This window comes from Nipponia nippon, unplaced genomic scaffold (assembly GCF_047370975.1).
Source record: "Nipponia nippon isolate SJK-2023a ecotype South Korea unplaced genomic scaffold, ASM4737097v1 scaffold_9, whole genome shotgun sequence".
Lineage (NCBI taxonomy): Eukaryota > Metazoa > Chordata > Aves > Pelecaniformes > Threskiornithidae > Nipponia > Nipponia nippon.
This window is the reverse complement of record NW_028262413.1, coordinates 14,956,109-14,978,260: the sequence shown is the minus strand read 5'-3', so window position 1 is coordinate 14,978,260 and position 22,152 is coordinate 14,956,109. Positions and strand designations below refer to the sequence as shown.

General features: G+C 44.0%; 1 protein-coding gene across 3 annotated transcripts in view; it reads left to right on the top strand.

Moving 5' to 3' along the window:
* The window catches only part of LOC148050110 (uncharacterized), a 187,480-nt gene that overhangs the window by 154,058 nt on the left and 11,270 nt on the right, over positions 1 to 22,152 (top strand). The window contains exons 2-4 of one of the 3 annotated variants that reach the window (XM_087744176.1): positions 2,768 to 2,829; positions 11,794 to 11,952; positions 16,361 to 16,437. In XM_087744176.1, coding sequence (XP_087600302.1) covers positions 2,768 to 2,829; positions 11,794 to 11,952; positions 16,361 to 16,410 — 271 coding nt within the window. In that variant the 3' untranslated portion in view covers positions 16,411 to 16,437. Of the gene's footprint in view, positions 1 to 2,767; positions 2,830 to 11,793; positions 11,953 to 16,360; positions 16,438 to 22,152 lie in introns of those variants that run through there. The other 2 variants (XM_087744177.1, XR_015701374.1) reach the window with 2 other exon arrangements.

The following is a 22,152-nucleotide window of genomic DNA, read 5'->3' as shown; positions in this document are numbered from 1 at the left end:
TTAGTGCGCATGAGGGATCCTGATCAGTGAGTGCTTCCTTACCTTTCCCAGCAAGTTTTGCTTCTGTTCCATCCCTCTTTTTCACCGTGCCATAGAGCAACTTCTCTGTCTCTTCCCAAGCAGTAGAAGTTCGTGAATCAATTTCTCGCTGCTTTTGCTCTGTGCTGGGCCTTCTCCATCCCTTGCACTGCCCTCATCAACATTTTCATTAAGCTTTCTCTGAGCTCCCTAGCCTTTTCCTTCAGCCCCCCCCCCAGTTAAGAATAAACCAACAAATGTGCCTTCTTGTTGGTTGATATTAGGTCTTCCCCATCTCAGTTCTGTAGTCACCCATGTGTGTCACCGGACCGCGTTGCATCACCGCGTGTGCTTTATCTGGAACGGGGCAGGATAAGGAAAAGCAGCAGCCCTAATCTCACAGGGGGTGAGTGCTTTCAGTGCAGCAAGTTCAGTTTTGCAGCTGCTTTGCTTCCCCTGCCTCTCTGTGCCCCCTGCATAACAGCGTAGGTTACCGATGCTTCATGCATGACTTTTTCCTGTGGTCAGCCACTGTCACCTTCACAGCCCATACAATGCATTGCCTTCATACAGGGCCCCAACGCACACCCTATCCCATTCTTCTGTCATCAGCTCTGAGGAAAGCCTTTATCATTTTAATATCACAATAAATTCTTAAACCCCAGCAAAAATGGTGCCAGCAAATGTTGGAAGTAATGAAACTGCAACAGGACTTGTGGAGTTATTAAAAAAAAAACAGCGGTAGTAAATAGATTTAGCCATCCTTCCATAAAAGGCAAAGTAATGAATAATAAATACAGGAGCTAGTGAAGACGCTGGTGGTGCAGGGTGCCTCGTCCTGCCCCTTCCTCCCCATGCCCGTGTGGCTGGTGGCACCGGTGGCTTGCCTGTCTTTGCTGCCCCGCACTTCCCTGCCTGCTGCTGCCTGTGTGTGCAGGGGCAGAGGGATGGGGGCCCCGTGTGCCCCTGGGCCCTGCTGGTGAGCACTCCAGGGCTGTCTAGCGGTGAAGGTCCTCACTCACCACGGAGGCAGGAGGGAGGCCCAGCCCCTGTTAACAGGTTACTTTATCGGCAGCTCAGCTCTCAATAGCTTAAAAAATAAAAAAGTAATTATTAACAGCGTGGAAACCATTTAAGTACTTCAGGTAATTAGAAAATATGTTAGCGCTTTCAAATAAGTTAAATTAAATGTGTATTAAATAAGTACCAAAAGAAAAGCAAGTGCCAGGCATTAAATGAGTTATGAATAAAACATTTTTGCAATGTTACCCGGTAATTTAGATAACTTCACTCGGTGCATAGGTGGGAAGTGGTTTCAACTGAACAAGCCTTTAATGTCTTCCCAAAGTGTAAAGCAGGGGATGGGCAGCCCTGAGCTGGTCTGGGGGGCTACTGTTGCCTGTCCCTGGGCGCACCAGGCCATGGCTGATGGAGCCAGTGGGCTTCCACGAGGAAAACACTGCGTTGGCCATGGCTGTGATGCTTGGAGCTGGAGGGGACAGGCAGGGCTGCCTGGATGGGGCTGCCTGTTCCTGGGGAGCCTCCCATTCCTGAACCCAAACAGCTTCTTGAGAGCACATGAGATGTAGCCAACCCCATGCGACGCAATGCTCAGCAATGGGCACCCATGAGATGGGTACCAGCCCTGGGCCCAGGGATGGAGACAGGGATGCGGGGAGATAAAAACCTGGGGGGAATTGCAGATGGAGCAGACAAGCTCTTGCAAAGCAGTTCAAGTATTTTAATATTATTATAAATATTTAAATGCGTTAAATGAAAGTGTGTGTGGGTGTTGGTTCATTGAGCATCTTTGAAATGAAAATAACGAAACAAATGACCTCCGCTAAATAAAATAGCGGCCCCAAAAGCTTTGCAGCGCATGGTTCAGCTGAGGAGCCTTTTGATAGTTAACACTAAATGAAGGAGCAAGCGCCCGGGTCAGGGCTAATCCGCAGGAACACAGAGCCCTCGGAGTTTGAAAGTGCAATTGATTGCTTCAAAAGCAGCTCTTGAAATAAAAAAAAGAGCCCTCCTCCACCCCCTCCCCTGTCTTTAAATGCTTTTTTTAGACTCACTGCCAGAGTTGCTGCCCCCAGCAACTCTGCTGTGGCCCTGGGGGGAGACACAGGGAGGGTGCTCTGGGTGCCCAGTGCTGCGGAGGGATGGAGGGATGCTGGGAGGGATGGAGGGATGCCCTGCTGTCCTGCGGCCCCTCCCAACCCAAAGCGGTGGGGCAAATCCTGAGGTTTTCATAGCTTTTAGTCGCTTTGTGGGAAAAATCACTGGTACCACCTGCTTCTGTAACGCACAGTGTGATCTGAATTTGTGCCACCGTAGCCTGGGCTTTGTCCTGGCGGCCACAGGCCCTGGGCTCCCCTCTTCACCCACCGCCGGCACCCCCTCACCCGCCACCCCAATGGAGGGGGAGCGTAGGGGGGGACACGAGGACCTGCTTTAACGGCCTGGGTTGTGCTGTCACTGGTGGGTTTTGCCTCTGATTGTGGAGCTCGTATCAGTTCAAGCTTGCTTCACCTCAGCTGTCTTCCCCTAATCCAATTACATTCAATATGTAACTTGTACTGTTTTAAAATTACCTCTATGTCCTCCCCAGACTTAACTAACCAGTAATGAATCACAACTTCATTGTACTTTGGGCCATAAAAGTGTATTGTATCTTGCCATGAAATATCTTTATAAGCCTCAGCAGCTGTTTCATATCCCCTTTTTGCTTGATTTTATTTCATTTCAGCAGCAATCTGTACAGAACGGGCACACCGAGGAGGCAGCACAAAGCTGTATTATCGTTCACCGGTAAATATTTCTTAACTAATAATTTGATTCCTCCTAGAATTGTAAAGCAATAACAAAAATTAAAACAAATGTCTGATTAATTAGAGGATAAATGGCAGCATGCCCCAGTGCAGAGCCGTGAGCTGGCAGAGCCTGCCCCTCTGCCGCAGGCAGCACGGGCAGGAGGAGAGGGCTGCTGACAAGCTGCACGACGCAGGGCGGTTCGGTTAACACAGGCACTGTAGCCTCTTCTTTTTTCCTTAAGTGTACCTTAAAACTATTCTTAAGACTTGCCCTTTTCCTAACTTGCTGTAGAGTGTATCTCCTCTGTTGCTTATTTAACGCAATCTTCCCAAACTCAAATTTCTAGATTTATATGTAAATGCACTGTAGATCAATTAAAAGATAAACTCAACTTTTATGTAGGAATATAGAAGGAATAAGCTCAATAAAACGTAATTCTCATATCCCAACATTTGTATACAGTGATCAGAAAGCAATTAATCAGATTATTTTTTTTTTTCCCCCAATAATAATTTTCTGCTTTGTGGTCATTTTTTTGTCTGTAATTTGTAGCTATAAAATATTTTTATATCAAAAAAGATAAGCTCTGTGTAGAGGATCTGTTTTGATCGAAGAGACAGACTTATGAATCATGCGAGGAAATACAACCCAGGGTGACCCTTGTATGAAAAATACTGTCATCAACACGATGATTTCTATCTGTATTTCATAGAAAATTCATGCTTTGGGAAGGCAACAGGTTTGCTGGGCTGAAGAAACTGGTAGAAGTGAAGAGCTGGCAGAGCAGGGGAGGAGGAGGGATGCTGCCTGGATCTGGCTCCCGGGGGCGTCAGCATCTGCAGGAGCATCCCTGGCTCCGGGGTGCTTCAGCCCTGCCGAGGGTCTGGTGGGAGGGAAGGACTTGCAGACACATAGGTATTATTTATTAATAGCTATGGTAATTGTTTGTCCAGGCAGCGCCAGATTCATAATGAAGCGGGTTACAGCCGGTGAGGGTGTCAGAAGCTACAGTCGCTTGTATCCAGACTTGCCGGTCGGCTGCATAGAGCCGGGCACCGTCTGCCTGTCCTGTGGCGCTGGGGGCCCTCTGCCGCTCCCCAAAACCCTGCAACTGGCATCGCTGCCACCCTGTGTGCGGGGTAGGTCAGGCTCTGGGCTGAGCTAATCTCTACACCATTTGGGTGGATGTGACGTGTTTAAAATACACTGACAAGTCAGTGATGTGAGGGTGCTCAGCAGACGATACGGTGGTCAATGTTAATATAGTAATGTGTACTGCTGGATGTGACCCGCCGTGTCTCTTACCATAAACCTACTTTTGATTCCATATCTTATCATAATTCTCGTATATGATAGGCTGTGAGCACAGGGGTAAGGGACTTAATTTACAGTTATTAGAACGCTTGGCCTGTAGCCAGTAAATAGCCTTTGCTTTTCAGGGGTGTTGTTGGTTTGTTCTGTACTGAAATAACATTGGAAATCATAATAAAAAAAAAATCCATATCTCATCACAGTATAATCACACAAGCTACCTTTTCTTCTGATGAACAGTCCTACAGGCAAGATAAACTTTTCATTATCCTTGAACTTTACATGTGCTACGCGTTTCGGAATTTAACTTTGGCTGAGAGATGCATATGCAACCTAATCTTGGCTTTTTGTAAGTGCCAAGGAGTGGGCGCTTTTTGTAAGTGTAAGGGAGATTTAATACGACAGCACAAGGGGTCACTTGGTCTGTACATAGCAGCAGCAGCATTTGAATAAAGGTCTCCCAGGTTGACTCCCATTAGGGAAGCCAGTATATTTTAAAAATAATATAGGCATAAGCATCTGCTATACTTGAAAATAAGATGCTGGCTCTCGAGGTAATTAGGAGACCTTAAAAAAAAAAGTGCCTAAGTCCACTTCCAGGTAGTTGTATACCCAGCTGCCAGGAACAGGTAAGGAGGGCTGATAGGTATAGCTTATACTTTCTTTGTCACATAGGAAATCAGTGGAGAAGAGAGAGAGAGAGACACAGTGCATGAATTAAAAATAAGCAGCAGCAGCAAAGAAAAGGCTGGTAAGGCAGCATTTCCCGGGAGAACAGAGAAGAAAAGAGGAACTTATTTGGCCACTACTTAATTTAGACATGCTTAGGGACTTCTCTCATATAAGTTTAGATTTTTGTGACTGTTTGCTGGAGAATTTTTAAGAGGTTCTTGCCGAGTTGCCATGGCAACATCTGTATTGCAAACGCTGCATCCGTGGCCCGGACGGTGCAGCCGCCTTCCCAGAGAAACAGAAATACACTCGGATTTTTTTTCTTCTATTTTGTAGCTTTAAGGGTTGAAAATATTTGTTAGTTCTACCTCTTAGCCTAGTGTGATTTCCATGTGGTTTATAGACTCTGCAGCAGTCCCCTTCTGCACAGGACAGTACAGCTCCCGGAGAGGGAGCAGGACTCGCTCCGTACCCCCGAGACCTGAGCCTGGCAAAGGGACAAGAATAATAGTGACCTGTTAAAGGAAATTTTCAGTGTGAAAGCTGAAATAGCATTCCTTTTATAAACCCTAATGACAGGCATTTGGGGGGAATCAAAGGATTATACAGACTTTTTTTTTTTTTTCTTCTTTAAAGTGGGGGGCACAGAGATGCTGTGTAGTATTCCATGTGCTCCATAGAGGAGCAGATGTGGCCAGCCGGGTGCTTGTGCTCCACATCCACTTCTCAGCTGCTTTGCTGTGCCAAGCAGGGATGTTCCTGGGCCTGAGCAAAAGGTGGTATGGACACAAAATGTGAGACTGAAAACTCCGACATCTTGAGAAACTGCATTTTCAGGGGTGTCCCTGAGAGGAGCAGGGGGCAGGGTGCCCGCAGCTGGCACCGAGCCTGAAGACAGTCAGCTCAGGCCTGTTCCTCTGCACAATCTGGCCATCAGGTCTGGAGCTCCCCTATGCTGGTCGGGGTCCTGAGGAGAAATGTGGCAGGGTGGGTCTCAGCCCCCCTACTCAGAAGGAACGGCCAGGGTGAGCTGGTGACTGATGCACGGCCCTGGGGTAACTTCATCTCTTCCACAAACCATTGTATCCTTTGCAGAACCACTGAGCCTGCTGGAAGGACTCCGGCTGATCCCATTAGAGTTTGGGTAAGGCTCTGAATTACTAAATCATCACAGTTTTCCTTCCCTTCCTCTGTAAAATAGCCAAATACACCAGGAGGGGGATGTCCAAGATGTCCAAATTCTCATTTAGTAGTAGCTGTGGAAACAACTCCACGAATTCCCCAACCCACTGTTGTTTAGATGTTAGACTATGAGGGTGAGACGTGCTGTGTCTACTGCAGTGTCCAGTTCTGCAGCCCACTGGAATGACGAGAAATGTTCCTCTTGGCTTCAAAGGTCTTGAATGGAGCTTTTTGATTCCCACTCTTGATTTTTATTTCAATTTTCAGAAAAGTCCACTTCAGCTATTTATTTTAATGCAGAGAAAATTGATAAATGTTCATTTTTATTTTTTTTTCTCTACTTCAAAACTAATTTTTTAGTACTTTATTTTTAAATTGTGCAATTTGTGGAAGTTGTAAACAATTTTTCGTGGTAGGTTTTTGCTTTATTTTTTCAAATCACCACATACATATCTTGTATTGGTGTGCAAAAAAACCCAAACCCCTATTTTTGAGTTGTTTTGGAACTTAATAAAACCACATACGTCAAACAACTACATACAGATGGTGGTTCATTTGCTTTACTTTTATTCCATATCAATCAAACCCACCAAAGTATCTTGGGTATTAGGAACACAGCATGTTCAACTGCAGAAACGCATTTTCAATTATATTATGGCTATTGATCAAAACTCAGTAATCTGTATCTCAGAAGATATTAAGAGTTCAATCTGAAGATCAATCAATTTTCTTAATCTTAATTGCTCACTGTAGCAAAGTGGTTCACTTTGAGCAAACTGCAAACGTTGGACTAAACCCAGCAGACGTACCGCAGACCGGGGCATGGAGGGCAGACAAGCTGAGGAGAGCGCGTGTGCCAAAAAGGTACTGTTTCTTCCAGTTTTGTTGGTTGGACATCTTACAAAATGTAAGCTGTGCGAGGCTTAGCGCAGGTAGCCAAGCTGTCCCTTGAGGTGCGCCCTGTCCTTATCGGTCTACTGATGGGTTCATTTTTGTTGGCGACTGCATTTTTCACTGACATTTTGGCAAGGAGTGTATCTCTCTGAAGGTTTTTACAAAAGCAAGTGTAATTCAGGAGCTGCACAAAGTGGATCGCAAGACTTGTGCTAATGCACGTCAACAGTTGTAGCTTAGTCATTACTCAGGCCAGTAACTTGTAAATGTGAGCCACAACTTGTGTTTTTTGTTTTAACCATGAAGCATCTACAAAGGCACTTGAATCATTGTTTCCTCTAGAATTGTCCTCAGAGGGTACTGCATATTCAAAGATGTGAATTTGAAAGATAGGTGCTGTGGGATGGGGTTGTTGGCTCCATCCGTGACATGTCTTCGCAAGGCTCACTTGGTCCTGCTGCACGCATTGCGGTGGATAAAGCCATTAAAATTGTATGACAGAGACGTGTCTTTGTAGAATTGAAATTTGCAGTGTTCAGGGAAAGCGTATGTCATTGGTCCTTTAGGATCGGAAGGATTTTGGAAAGGGCCTCTTTGATCACTGAATAGTTTTTTGGGCAGCCATAGCAGACAGACATAAACTTCTCCAAAATCCTATTGGTTTTGCTGTCTGTAAGACTGTTGCAGTCCCACCCAGTAACTCCTGCTCTGAGTTTGTGCTTGGCAGTTTTCTCCTTGTCCTTGCCTCTTGCTGCTTTGCTCACAGCAATGGAAGCTGCCAACCAGAGCAAGATAACGTTGTGCTGTGGCAGCTTTTGAGTTCTGCCTTGTCCACATGGTGACCTGGAGTGCAGAAGCAGTCAGCCTGAAGGTCTCCGTAAGGGAACACCTATACAAGTTGCATATAACAGAATTGTCTGTTTGCAGCCTCCAGCCTTTTCCACATTAACGTTCTGCAGTGGTGCAGGGGCACTGCCTTACACCCCTTCTCAAGCAGTTTGATTTAGAGCTCATTGGTATTCCCAGCGACAGCAGTAGGAGAACTTTCATTTATCATGACTTGTGCCTCTAATGAAATATCCATTTCCCAAATCAACTGCTCAAATTTCCTGTCACTTGAATGACTTGATATAGTTGGAAGTATTGCTTTTGAGTGCTAACAACCGCTGAGCACTAATGCACAGAGGAAGGGCTCTGAGCGTCTAAAAGCTGAGTTTTCTTGCCGAAACAAAGTATATGACTGGCAGGAAGAGTTTTTCTAAGATCTATGCACTCTTAATGGTGTCGCATCTGTGATTGTGCTTATAGGTTAGTACTCTCCTGCCATAATTTTTACTTAAAGGAGCTCCAAGTATGGAAACTGCAACTTTAGTTCATGCCGTTGATGAAAGGAGTCCTTTCCACGTTGCCTCCTGGCTTTTCCACCTTTGGGCTGCCTATCCCTGCCCCTCCCCTTATGCTGACATTAATCTTCTTTTGCTCTGCTTGTTTGTACTCTCTGGTTTCCCCTCCGCCTGCTGTCTTCTGTGCTACCAAAGCCAGAGCCTTCTAATGAGTGATAAATAGCATTTAACCACTCTAATGGTCACAGGCTTATTTCATTGCCTTCGCAGAGCTGTTGTATTGGCAGTGTTCTCATAAAGCCCTATGAAATGATGTGTCGTCCTTCTGACTTGTAAAATGTGATATTTTCAGGATTTTGTTTAAAATGTGGGGTTTTAAGCCAACACTCATTCTATTTGGCGGTTAGTTTAATTACATCTGAGCTCACTTTAGACGACGTTTACAGATTCTGCCATCGTGAGCAGGGCTGGGCTGGCCATGCTGGCAATGAGCTGGGAACAGTGTTAGGGTGTTGGCTGTGGTCCAGGAAAACCTCCGGCAACAGATATTCAAGATGTTTTAGAAGAGCAATATTGGTTCACGATGAGGATGCAAAGCCTAACAAAGCATGCTGAGCAAGCTACGGAAACAAAAAATCGCGTAAGATGCATTTGCTTTGGAGGCATTGAGATACTTGTAAAGGTTGATTTTTAAATGACGGAGGAGGAGAGGAAGAATAAAAAGCTTTACCCTGAAGAGATATGTAAGAGAAACAGGAGAGGAACCGCCATGCAACGTGTTTCCTTGAGGTTCCTAGCAGTGATATTATTACTAAAAATATGAAAAAATAATTAATAATTATGGTGTGAAGAAGGGCAAAAATTAAAGACATTTTTTTCTATGAGGCTATATTCTGTATTCTATTTACTCTAAAAATAAATAATTTACTATTTGTGATTTATGTTGTTAATTTAAATTACATTTTTCTTGAGTATGAGACTGCAGTAGATTATCATGTTTGCAGTGCCAAAGGCTGTGTTATGTCTTTTATAGAAGACAAAGTCCTGGCCAATGTGTTTTGTGATTCAAGTTTCAAATTATGCTATTCACCTCCACGTCTGTGGTTTTATACCATATTCAAGATAGGTGCTAGCACTGCATTCTTGTACGCCAAGAAGATGTTTCTGTTTTTTATCTTTATGAATGACCACATTATTTATTTGGAATACACCAAATGCCAACAAGTACTCATGCAAGCAGCAAGCAAAACCTCACAGCAAACAATGTGACACTAATCTGTTGTTTGTGCTAAAATACAGAAAGGAAATTACTGCTTGGCTGTCATGAAGATCATAAAAGAAAAAAAGAAAAATGCCACCGAAAAAGAATAAGCTTCAAAAGCAAGTTCCATTATCAGTTTGTTTCATGCCTTGTAGCTCCAGCTGCAAACAATCCCTTTCATAAATACACCCTCAAGATAAATGGCAGCACAATTCTGGTGGTATCAGTGAGATAAAACCACGAGTCTTCTCCATTTGGGGAAGGGAAGATCTACTGAGACTACTGCTTTATTTTGTTACATCTCATCACCATCTTGGGGGAGAAAATGAATATGTATCATCTGTTATCTTGTCATTTTTGAGCCAAACATCTTAAAATATATTTTCTGTGAAATAACCCTAGGGATTTCAAGACCAGAATAAATTATTAGAGCAATTTGAGCTTGAGTCCCTGTATTTGCTTTAAACATGGCAAAAGCTCTTCCTGGTGTACGAGACTTGCCTTTTTGCTTAATAACCAAAGAAAAGAAAAGAAAAAAAAGAGAGGGGAGAAAAAAAACCAAAACAAAGCATACTTAGCCTAGATGCTTCTGCCAAACCAGGTAGCTATTTAAATTTAAAATGCACAAGCTGATGAGAGCATTTAGTGAAGCTCTCCAAGGGCTTGAACTGCAGATTGAGTAGGTGTGGTGGACAGATCAGGTGTTGAATGCCCTCTCAGATTGCAACACTAATCCTCTATTTAATAATTTGTGTTGGAATTTGTAAATGCTTGCTCTGGTTTATGTTTTCCTTAGGCTCCGTGATAACTTTACAAGAACGCGTCTCCCTGGGCACCCCCAGGGAGAGGCAGTGGATGTCCTTGCCTGCCCAAAGGATCCCCCGGCCGCCTCCAGCAATCAGTGCTGGGTGCAGCGCCCGTGCAGCACCACGCAGCAGAGCAGCAGCACCCATGCAGCACTACGCAGCAGAGCAACACGGGCTGTGCAGCCGCCTGTCCCCAGCCTGCCCTGCCCCAGAGAAGTCCAGGTCCTGCTTAATTTGGCCAAGTGCTCTTCCCAGACTAGGATTCCCAGCAGACAGCTAGGTCTCTTCTCTGATAGCTCTTGTGAATATATAATAATTATCTGACTTCAACAAGATCACCACACTGCCTCTGGAGTCAGTTCACTATGAAATGGCTTTACATTATTCAAAGTGAAAGAAAATTGATAGCTTGTCCCAGTGGAGATGCTGCTGTAAATTCTATACAGCAGTATAAATCAACCCCACAACAATAAGGTCACTGTCCTCAGCAGCCTGCCCCCCGCTTACCTGCCTTCTCTACCCAGAGCTATTTTACAGGCAGCCCAGAGGCGCTTGCACACAGCTGGGTACCCGGCCCAGGCAGCAGTGGGCTCCTGCAGCCCCAGGGATGCCACCAGCAGCTCTGCAGGGTTTGCTTAGATGCAGGCAGCAAGACCGTGCCTGCCATCAGCAGTGCCACAGGTCCCGGGAGTCCATTCCTGAGATAGGCCTGAAGTGATCTAAGATCTTCTTAAATTTGATGCACCTCTCATGCCTGTGGTGCAAGGGATTACGCTGGGAATTGTGTTACCCTGATAATTATGAAACCCCATTTTGAAGAGATCTGTTCTTCACCACCGCGTTGTGTCTCATTGCTGAGAGACGGTTTCCAATCTGAAAGCACTTAATGAGATAATTTGCAGGGAGCTCTAACGAGTTTCCGTCATTTGTTGGCTCACTCCCACCACCACAGTGCTGACGCCTTGCAGCCACTTTCACAGGTGGAATTTGGTCCTGAAAATTGGGTGTTTTTTAGAAGCACTGCAGTCTAAATCATGTCATATTCTCAGGGAAACATTCAGAGAGTAAGTGTAGAGTCCTGGAGAGAAAAATGTTATTCTTGATTTTCACATAATAGAGCTGCAGCATAAAAATGCCCTGTGCTGAGGAATTCTGAAACTAGAGCCAAAAATAAAACCCCGGATTTTTTCCCTAAGTGAATTTCAGTCTCCCATATCCACAGCAAGAATAAAAGTTTAATTTCCATCAATGTAAAAGGATTACAGCTTAGATTTGCATAGGTAGTCATACTGCTTGGTTGCACCAGCTGAAGTTTCTGGATCCTGCCTTGGTGCAGGCGGTTAGCCTGTACAATCAACTGTAACAGCATTAAATGGTAAAATCCATAAAACCACTTTTTTTCATTTGTTTTGTCCTCACTGATGTGCAAGTTTAGTATCATTTTACATGGAAATTACAGATTTATTAAAGGGTTTATTTCTTTTTCTTTCAGTGGCAGTGAAAGAGCTAATCTTAGACCGGAGCCACTACCAGGGAACTCTCCAGCTGGTGCAGGATTCAGCCACGTCCCAGCCACACAGCCTGGCTGGTGCTGGGAAATGCTTCCTTCTCCAACCCCTCTGCTACATGGATCAGTGTCCATCATTTATGGGTATGTTACTGGCCTCAGGTTTGGGGCAACTCTCTCTGTACGTGCAGACTCTTTAAGACACAGTAATAGAACTTTTGTTATATACAAAGAGAGATATTAATGGTACAAGGTCCTTTGTGTAGAATCTATGTGTGGCATTTGAGCACAAATAAAGACTGCTTTGGAGGTGCATTGTCAAGAGAAGCGATGCCCTGTACGCTTGGTTATACTCGAGGAAGCCCTATCACAGGCGCCATCAGAGAAACTCCCTGAATTGCAAACACAAATCACTCTGATTTTCCTGGTTGCAATACAGGAAATTCCCTTTAAATGTGAGAAAAAAGCCTTTTCGTGTGATGGTGGCTGAACACAGGCAGGGCCTGCCCGGGGGGCAGTGGGATCCCCCTCCTGGAAGAGGAGGGTGCTGCGCCCCTGCCCGGGCTAGGGTATGACCTGGCACCAGCCAAGACCGCTGTAACCACAGTCTAAGGAATTTGAGATGTTTTTTAAATGTACGTAAGTGACTGATGTTTATGTATCTCCCCAGTAGCAAATGAAATGTTCTCTTAACAACTATTAAAAGTTAGTTGTTAACTGGCCTTAGCTGAGATATGCAGTTCAAAGGTCTTACAGTAATGGGTGACATTTGGATTTATTTGGAAAAAAAAATCCTTTTTTCTAGGAAAGGTCTTTAATTTGGAGGTGGCTGTGATTGCTAGGAAGTAAAGTATCATTTTTGTGTGTGTGTAGGTTACCATGTTTTAGGAACAGATAAACAAAATCAGGTCTCAAGGCCAACGGTATTTATTCTGGAGGGCATTTTGGGATGTTTGCTGTGAATGACTGGAGCAGGATTGGGGCTGGAGAAGAACTAAAATTCATTTATTCTGAAATTTCTTGGTGCTGCTCAGTCTGTCACTCTCCGCTCCCGCCTGCCTCCTCTGCAGCATCCCTCTTTTCCCTCTCGTCTGTCAGCCCTGAGGCACCACGACCCCGCTTCTCCCTGGAGACATTTCTCACCCCTCTATTTAGGAATGACTGTTCTGAATAATTTAGTACATTGGAAATCTTTGTTCTGTACCTCCAGACTGATGTGGAAATTTGTCTCAAACTTGAAGGCTATCTGAAATCAATAATATAATCAACTTTAGCCGCATTTACAGAGATAATATTTCCATAATATCGCCTGATTTCTAAGGGAAGAAGAAAGGCTGTGCAGTAGAAAAAGTCATAAAAAGTATTGCAGTGAAGCAGCATTAAATTTTAGAAAACTTTTCCAAGACCATTAATTGGACTTTGTTACAAGATTTAAATGAGATATTGAAAATCAAATACTGTGGCCTAGTTTTAATTGCCTGTTCTCCGATAGAGCATAATCTTAGAGATGTAGTTTGTATTTTGTATCTGTAAAGAAAGATTCAGCAACCCCCCAGAGAACTGGTGTCATCTGTTTACTGCTTCAGAGATCGACACAGCATTTAAAATTATTTGTCTTGTATGTACGCTGGTTTCTCAGCTGAAGTCCTGTGTACCAGCACACTTCAGGGACCATTCGTTGTCGGTAGTTAAATCCTGTTCTATGGTGCTGCTAAAAGCAAGTCTTAACGTAAATATCATTAGGAGTATCTTAAAACTATTGCTTATCACCACTCTGGTTCAGCGCTACCATCTCCCTCCCAGTAGCTTCCAGTTCTCTGTGTGTGTACACACATATACGCATTAAAAAAGGGCTGTACATGTGTGCCCGGAGCAAGGCTGGGGTTTGTGAAGCTTCAAATTTTTTAGGTGAGTAACAGTAGCTTCACCTCCCAGTTTGGTCCCGTCCCAGGCCACTGTTTCTTGTCATGAACTTGGTGTTTAACATTGTTGGGTTTTTTAATATTCGTGTGCTATGTGAAAGGCAGATATCAACAACAAATGTATTCTAAAAATGCATGTATTTAATGGTATTACTTCCACATACCCTTCAATAAGGCAGCTGTCAGTTCAGTGTGTGTGTCTGGAGGGGTGAATTGCTGCATGCTGGTACAGCCCCACGTCCTGCCTGGGAACCAGCACCCAGAACCTTGGGCTAAACCAGGCAGAAAGCCAGGTTTTACCCTCTACCTCCATGAGAATGAATTGTCTTTCAGAAAGGAGGTGTATCGTTTGCTATTGCTCACTGTCTTTAAAGAAATTTTTAATGCAGGAGGCTAGGAATATTCCAAGTGCTTGGGCTGAGCTGGCAGTAACTGGAGTTGCAGTGATTTGTTGGGTGTCAAGACCAGTGAATACCTTGGCATGTGCAGACAGGGCTTGTTGAAGGTGGGCAGATGCTGGACCAAGTCAACACAAAATTACAGAAGGGAAACATTTAACCTGGTAGGTTCTGTGTCCAGAAACTCTGCTCCTTGCCACCTTTTCCTTATATGCACACTCAGTCAGTCTGTTTATTCAAACAATAACTTCTGAATATTTTATTTAAAATAATAATTTATTAAGAGTTCACTAAACATGATTTTTTTTCCACATCACACATGCTAAAAAGGGAGATAAAATGTGTAATGAATGAAAAGCAGTTTTTCAGTTCATGCAGACTGAAGGGTGCTGCTCGACACCCAGGTACCACATGTGTGCCCTTTGCCAAAACCCTTGGCACTGCAGAGTACTTGCATTTCTCTGAGTGTAGCTGATTAATACCCATTCCCCATGGCTCTGTGCTGTACCGGCATGGTGTGGACTTACATGTGAAGTTATTTAAAGGTGGACCAAGCAGACTTGCATAGAAAGGGCAGGAATGCTTACTTTGACCCCTCTGCACAGGTATGCAGTACACGGTCACTGCAGTCTGTCCAGCACCCCCGCAACGTTGATGCAGTGTGATTTGCTGCTTGGTGGTGCTGAGCAAGCTGATGCAGCCAGCCTGCTGACATGAGATCTGTCACAAAACCCGCCAGTACTGGAGGTCTGGGTGCTGTGTTTATTTGTAATGATGAGAAAAATGCTGAAGAACACACATGCCACGACTGTACATACTGAGCTCGGTGATGTACTGAGCCCAATGGGATGTTACGCCATACGCTGGTGTTCCTTGGTGTGTGGAGCATGACTGCATGTTAAACACTGAGATAAGGACTAATTCCCAGCAGCTTAAAGTATCTGTTTGGTCCACCAGCAAATATAATTAGAAACTTTAACATTAGAAATTTTTTCTTGGTTATTTTCATGTTTTTAACTGACAGCTTGTAGCAAGGAAGGAAAACATGAACTTTATAATGTTCATATTGTAGAAGTGAATAGTTGTAGGAACCATCCTGGCCTGAAGCACAGTTGGTGCTTTGCACCGCAGGCAGCAATCCCACCTCACGGAGCACTTGGGAATGCGGCAAATTGGGAACGGGAACGGACCATTTTGCTAAGTTTGGTAGTTCTGTGCTCAAAGGCTGTACTGACATTTGTTCCCTGTCCTCACACAAATAATTGTGGCCACGTAGCCAGATTTTTTGTGACAAGGACAATCGAAGTGATAAAAATGTACGCTGTATTTTAAACTTCCACAATTCCACACATAGTTAACAGTTAGTCAGCTTGGTGGCTGACACTTAAAAGCAATTCTCTGATAAATGTTCAAAATTGTTTCACCAAAGCAAATCACTGGAATTTCCTGGCATGTCTGCTGTGGCATCTGCTGGGAGGATGGCTGCTCCCCAGCAAGAGCCCGTGTCCTTCCCTTGGCTGCTGCAGCAGAGCTGGACACCCACCCATTATGGGCTGGGGGGGTGAGGAGGGCACGCTGCCACGCACCTGCCACGGACACGAATGCCGGTAACAAACGTCAGAAGGCATTGGCCTTTGCAACAGTGGTAAACTAGCAGTCTGTGGTTAACCCCAGTTTCTGCACTCTAGGGAAGGTGGGGTGACTGATTGGTAAGTGCAGCGTAGGAGATACTGTGTCCCTAGAACGTTGTAATGAGAAATGACCAGAGATAAGAAGTTAATTACGTGGCTAGAGGGTTTCTGAGTTAGCCTGACCTAATGCTGTTCAGGCTTTCCGTATTCAGAGCAAACCCTTGGAACAGACTTAGCAGGAAGCGCGCTGGTAATGCTCATGGGCTTGGGATCAGAAGAGCCCAGAATAAGATACAAAGAGCAAAGCTGAATGTCAGTTGCATGCTAACTTTACATCTCTCCAAGTTACGAATAGACAGGTTTTACTGCATAATAGACCTTTTATCAGTAAAACAATTTTCTTCTGCAAATGTTGTCTCCCACTGGTAACAGAAGATAAGCCTTTGTAGATATATTGTAGATAATATCTTTGATGCAACTGAAACTGTATTTTTATGTTGTGAAATAGTAGCAGGAAAGTGGTAAATACAGCTTTAACTTCTTTTTAATGAGAGTTAGTGGCCGGCAAGAGGTGGGGAAAAACAACTTTCTGTGTCTACAGGAGTCACCATGCTGTGTTCTCCTCAGTGCTGGTCTTCCGTGTCTGACTGATGGGGAGCTGCTCATCCCGGCAGTCTGGTAAGGTCTGCACACAGGTGCTGTGCACGGTGCAAGATTCAAGGCTTGCCTTTTAATATTGCAGTTAGGAAAAGTATTCCCTCAGTCATTTTTCCATTTTAAATTTTCATAAACTGCTGAATATTTGATGAAAACAAAACCAGTCCTTACTGTGCTTCCTGTGCATATCAGTGCTTGGCTTGCTTTGGGGTCTCGGGGTTTCCTTATAGGTCCGCATTTAGTGTTTATTTGGAAATAAATGCACCTGCAGGATCCACTTAATCCTATTTTTTAAGTATTGTAGAAGAAACTCCCAATATTGGGAACATGTGGTTCGTGGTAGGGAAGGTTTAATGCAACTCTCTAGAAGTGAATTTTTGATGCAGCAACAATCCAATAATAGCCATAATGTCTCATTTAATGGACAAGTAAACAACTCTGGAGAAATTAAAATAATTCACTGTGTTAATACTGCAGGTTGAGCAGTAAACAGGACACATATTCATGAAAAAGAGACCAATTTAAATCCAAAGGATATTAGCTCTGTCCTTTCAAGAAGGTGCACAGCTATTTATCTTTTGCAGCTAGCAGCGCCAGTCTGGTGGAAGGGATCCTCCGTGCCGGCATGGCAGAGCAGGCACAATTTCCATCTGCTTTCTGTTCCCAGCAGAAGCAGGAGCTGCTTATTTTTTTTTCCTGGAGTCAGTTACACGCCATGGCAGTATTCATCGCCTTCACTGCAAATCAGTGTTAACCATCGCTGGAGAATAGGCTGATACATGTCCCAGTTACTATTGAGTAACTGAAATGCACCCTGGGGAGACCTAGCTCTCAATTTATGGGGCATATGCATGGGGTTTCGTATTGACTTTTCTAAATCTGTTATCTCTGCATGAATCACATCCGTACAGAAATGGGAACTTCTGACCCAAACTTAAACACATACTTAAAAGCCCCAACCAGATGAGAACAATAAATTGGATAGCTAAATGCTGTGTATGTTGGAAATGGCAGATGCACAGATGGCAGGAGAGGCAAAATGTGTATAAATCTGACAGTTTGGAGAACTATGATATTTACACCTGGTGAATGCTTAAAGAGAGCGGCTATAATGAGACATCTATGTCTCTAACTGCTGATCCCTTTTCTTTTCTTCTTCTTCTTCTTTTTCTTTTTTCAGTGGGAGAATGCATTTACAGAAAAATGATAAACCCAAATTGCTTCCCATTGATACTAGAGAGCTGTAGCTCTCAGTTCCAAGGGGATTGCTTAGCCTACCTTGCTAGTTTTAAACCAATTCCCAGTCATTCAGACTTTCCACCAGTTTTTAATGTGGACATTTTAATCTACCAACAGGCATTAAATACTGCCGTTTCTTTCATCTCTTCCCTGATACACTGGCTAAGCTTTCCATGCGGCAGTGTTGTTCCATCAAAAGTTTTTCAATTATGTAGTATTAGTTTTCCCCTTAACAAGCTAGCCAGGCTAACGCTGGTAAGCAGCAGCGAGTACTGGGCAGGGGGAGAAGGGCAGGAGGAAGAGGAGGGCTGGACACGGTGGCGGGGCCAGCGCTGCCGGAGGAGAGCAGCCTCCACCGCGGTGTGCCGGACCGCGGTGTGCCAGACCACAGCGTGCCGGCTCCCCGTCCTGCTGGCTGCTCCTGTGGGTTTCAGCAGAGCCCTTAGCGATATTTTCAAGGAGATGCTGGCCAAATCATAGCGCTTTCTCTTTCTTTTTAAAAAGGGAGTGTGCCAAATCTTTTAAATTTGAAATAATGACAGTTTTAAAGCAAAGCTGGAGGACAGAGGAAGCTGCAGCATGTGCAGGCAGTGTAAGAGGGCATCACACCGAGACGCCCTGGCTGCCGGCATGCCCAAACTGCCTGATGGGCTTTTCAGTGAGAAGCGACACTCGTGTGTCCACACTTGAAAACTGAACTCGTAGTATTGGTGTCAATTGTACTGACATCTTTTATTATAAAAAGCACTACTGACTGAAAAGTATCAGGCACCTTCTGCTGGAGGTAAAACTGTTGTGGTGTTCATTATTATTTGCTTCACATTCTGATGGAAAGTGCGTGCCTAAAGCAGAGGTAATTTCACCAAATCTGTTACTTCTATTATTACTATACTATACTATACTTCTATTATTACTATACTATAACTGGAAGTAATGTGGCCGACAAGGATGTCTGGTACCACATGTGAAGCTGGGTGAATGTGTGCATGTGCCTAGTTTGTGGTACAATCTGTTGTTTGTATGATTTCACCTTAATTTTGTGTCTTGACTGCATCTGAGTGTGTGTACTTGGATGCAGTGGTGCTGAGCGTGCCAGCGCACACACAGGCAGCTGTGCGGATGGCAGGTACGACCGTGGGGAGGGCAGTGTGCTGGAAGGGTCAGCCGGCACTGGTGATGAGACTGCCACCATCTGCAGCATTTCAGTGCCTCTGAAGAAAGGATAGTATCTGGAAAATCTACTGGTATTTGAGTCAAACCTGTGTAAACATTTGCCTTGCAAATGCCTCTTCATGTGTGAGAGATGGGAGATCGATAGAAGATCCTGGGTTTGTTTATAAATCACAAAAATGCAAACATGAGTACATCTATGTCTTCATATACATATAGTATATGAGGCTTTTTGGATGAAGCATCTATAGGCTTGCTTACCCTCATGTTTCAGGCCTTGCATGCAAACCAGCTCTGATGAGGTCAGGGGCAGTGTTATCACTGACTTTAAAGAAAAAAGGATTGCACCAGCATGCTTTTATTTCCATGGGACAGCACAAACAGCAGCGAAGAAATCTGGGTCCCAGGCCCATTCTGTGTGATTTCTCAGACAGGAGGCAGATCAGATATTGTCCTTTCCATCTCCAGTGCTCTGGTCTGATGAGAGGAGGTCAGAAAACAGCCGTGACGGTGAGCCCTGGCGAGGCACACACTGTGTGCTCCCCGATGCAGCTGCTCTGCCTCATTATATGGCAGATGCAGCAGCAAACCTTTTAGAAATGGCAAGGTGCAATGCAGGAGCATGATCAAGACAGTTGACTGCAGTCTCTGCATGGCCAAGAATATAATTTTCTTTTTGGGATGTCTTGGGATTTTTTGAGATGCAGAATTTCATTTTTACTGGTATTGCTGTTAACGTCACACTATTTTTATGTCCAGTTCCTGCAGGTTTGAAATGGTTCATGCTGCCAGGATCAGGATGATGATGGAGGGCTGAAGGTTTCTTTTACAAAGGAGAGGGCTTTGCAACAGCCATCGGCGCGCACTGGCGGAGCGGTGGCGGGATGCTGCCCAGCTCTGCGTAGAGGATGCTACCAGGCAGATTTCTGGGGCGTGCTGTCAGAAGGAACAGTGATAGAGTTCCTTTCTGATGCGCGTTCTCTGGCTCAAAGTCCTTGTTCTAGTTCAATACAGAGGGAGTGTGCGGCCAGCATATTCGAAGTTTCAAAATTATAACAAAATAATGTTTAGCTTTTTCATGGTATATGTGGTATGAGCAGGGTAGGACTGATGAGGCAGGAAACTGGGAACATTGTAGGAAATGCAAAGTCCCAGCATGGGCAGCTGGGGACAGCAGACGTGGGCAGGCAGTAGCTCACCAGGGTGGTACTGAGGTTGCTTTTCGCAAACCTCAGCAATGGTGATTTTTGTGACTGGTGTCGCTGTGAGCAGCAGGAATGAATACATGAAAACTCAGTTTCAGAGGTTGCATTGCCTGTAATAAAATACTTACTGTTTTACATTATAGACGTGAGAGTTGTGACTCTGTAGTTAAAACTGAATTGAATTTCACTTTTTAATGTATTTGTTTTCCTTCTGAGTTTAACCTTGATGCAATTTACCGCGTTCGGTCTGAGGATGGATGAGTATTACACGTCTCTACATTGTGTTTCACCCCAGACAGTGTTTTCTCTATGTCTTAACTTCATCGTACTGTAATTTTTGTCTCCTTATATGCACATATTTATTGATGTACTGGAACGTGTGTACCTATGTTGGAAAATTCTTCACTTCATAGAGGGTGGAAAAGAGATTGCATAGTCATAAAGGCTGGTGAAAATTCAAAACATGATGGTTATTTGTGCCTGGAAGTACGAGCAGAGAAGAGTCTTCTATGCAGAAGCGCCCAGGCACGTATGCCCACACGCGTTATTTGGTACCCTTTATGGATGGGATGGCGGTATGCTTTGTGGTCAGAGTGGCAGTCCTCGCCATCACTCAGGCCCTGCTGACACCGAGTGAGCACCAGCTCCTTGAGATGGTTTGCTAACAGGGCAGGTGCTGAATCACCATTGTTGAATCCTGCGGATTGCAGTTCAGGGAATTATATAAAATTATAGCTAGACAGGAAATAATTATATTGCTACCATATGCTGTAGGTAACTCTATGAATAATTACAGTTATCCAGCCCATTGCTGTACATCAAAGGCTGTCGGATAAGGGTCTATTTCCAGTGTGTGTTCTTTTAAAAGCTGTATACGATGTTTCTTCCCCTACGCTGAAAGCTGTAGTTTATGCGCAGGATCAGTCCTTTGGCATAGCCACAAGCTCCTTATTCAGTCCGTGTCCAGTGAAATTACTGCTTAATGTGAATCAGCCTAAAACTTAGCTACCCTGTTAGAAATCTTGAGTGACCAAAATAATCTGGTCTCGGAGAGTGATTTCACCACTGGCAAAATATTTTAGTGTGAAATTGCATTAGATGCATGCAGGATCAGGGCCTTTATCAGCAGCTGTATGTTATCTCTTCCACCCTACACCAAAACCTGAGAAGCCACAAAGAGTTCTTTTGCAGACTTTTAATGGCCTCGGGGTTTTTACTACGTTGAAAACATTGAAAAAACCGGTGGGAGTTGTGATGTGTGCTCTCCAAATGACAACCCTGTATTCATAGCCCAACAACTGTACACATAAACATGAGGCCAGCACCGTGCGCAGAGCGGGAGCATCCTGAACAATTTTAATACTTAGTTAGCCTTTTCTTCTGATTAATTAAGTGGTTGTTTGAATACTAATCCCTATTCATTACTTACCAGTATTGCCATAATTTTGTCTCCTGGGTATACAAGATTAAAATGCCCAGGAAGCAGCCTGAACCATTGAAGATACTAGTGAGAACTGCATTACTTTGTCGGCATAACATGATTGAAAACATTTGTCTTCCCCCATGATTAATAATAAATCAGGCCTCTTATGATTCCTACTTTAGGTTTTAATTTTAAACAAGCTGTTGAAATACAGACTGTATGCAAAAAAAAAGGTTTATAACAGGCTTTGTTTGGATTGAAAACAGAAGTTTTGTACTGTCTTGGAAATAAAAAAAAATACAGCTATATAAAAATTCAGCCTTATGTAATAACATATGGTTGCTTTCTGGATTTGTTGAACAAGGAAAATTTATGCCTGAAATCACACTATAAATCTTAATAATTGTACAGAGATGAAAAACCTACTGTATGTATATGAGAAGTGCCCCAGTCAACAGTGTTTGATAGTATTGGCTCTGGGTTTTCCAACGGGAAGGTCTGGTCCCATCAGACCCAGGATAGGCAGAATCTGTCTGAGTGTCTGCTGAGACAAAGGATGGAAAGACCCAATAGATGTGTGTTTGCGATGAAACGTTATTGCCACAAACTGAGGAACCACACGACGATCTTATTTAAAGTGGTGAAGAACGTATCTCAATAGAGATGCAGTTTGACTTTCTCAAAACATTCAGGTTCTGT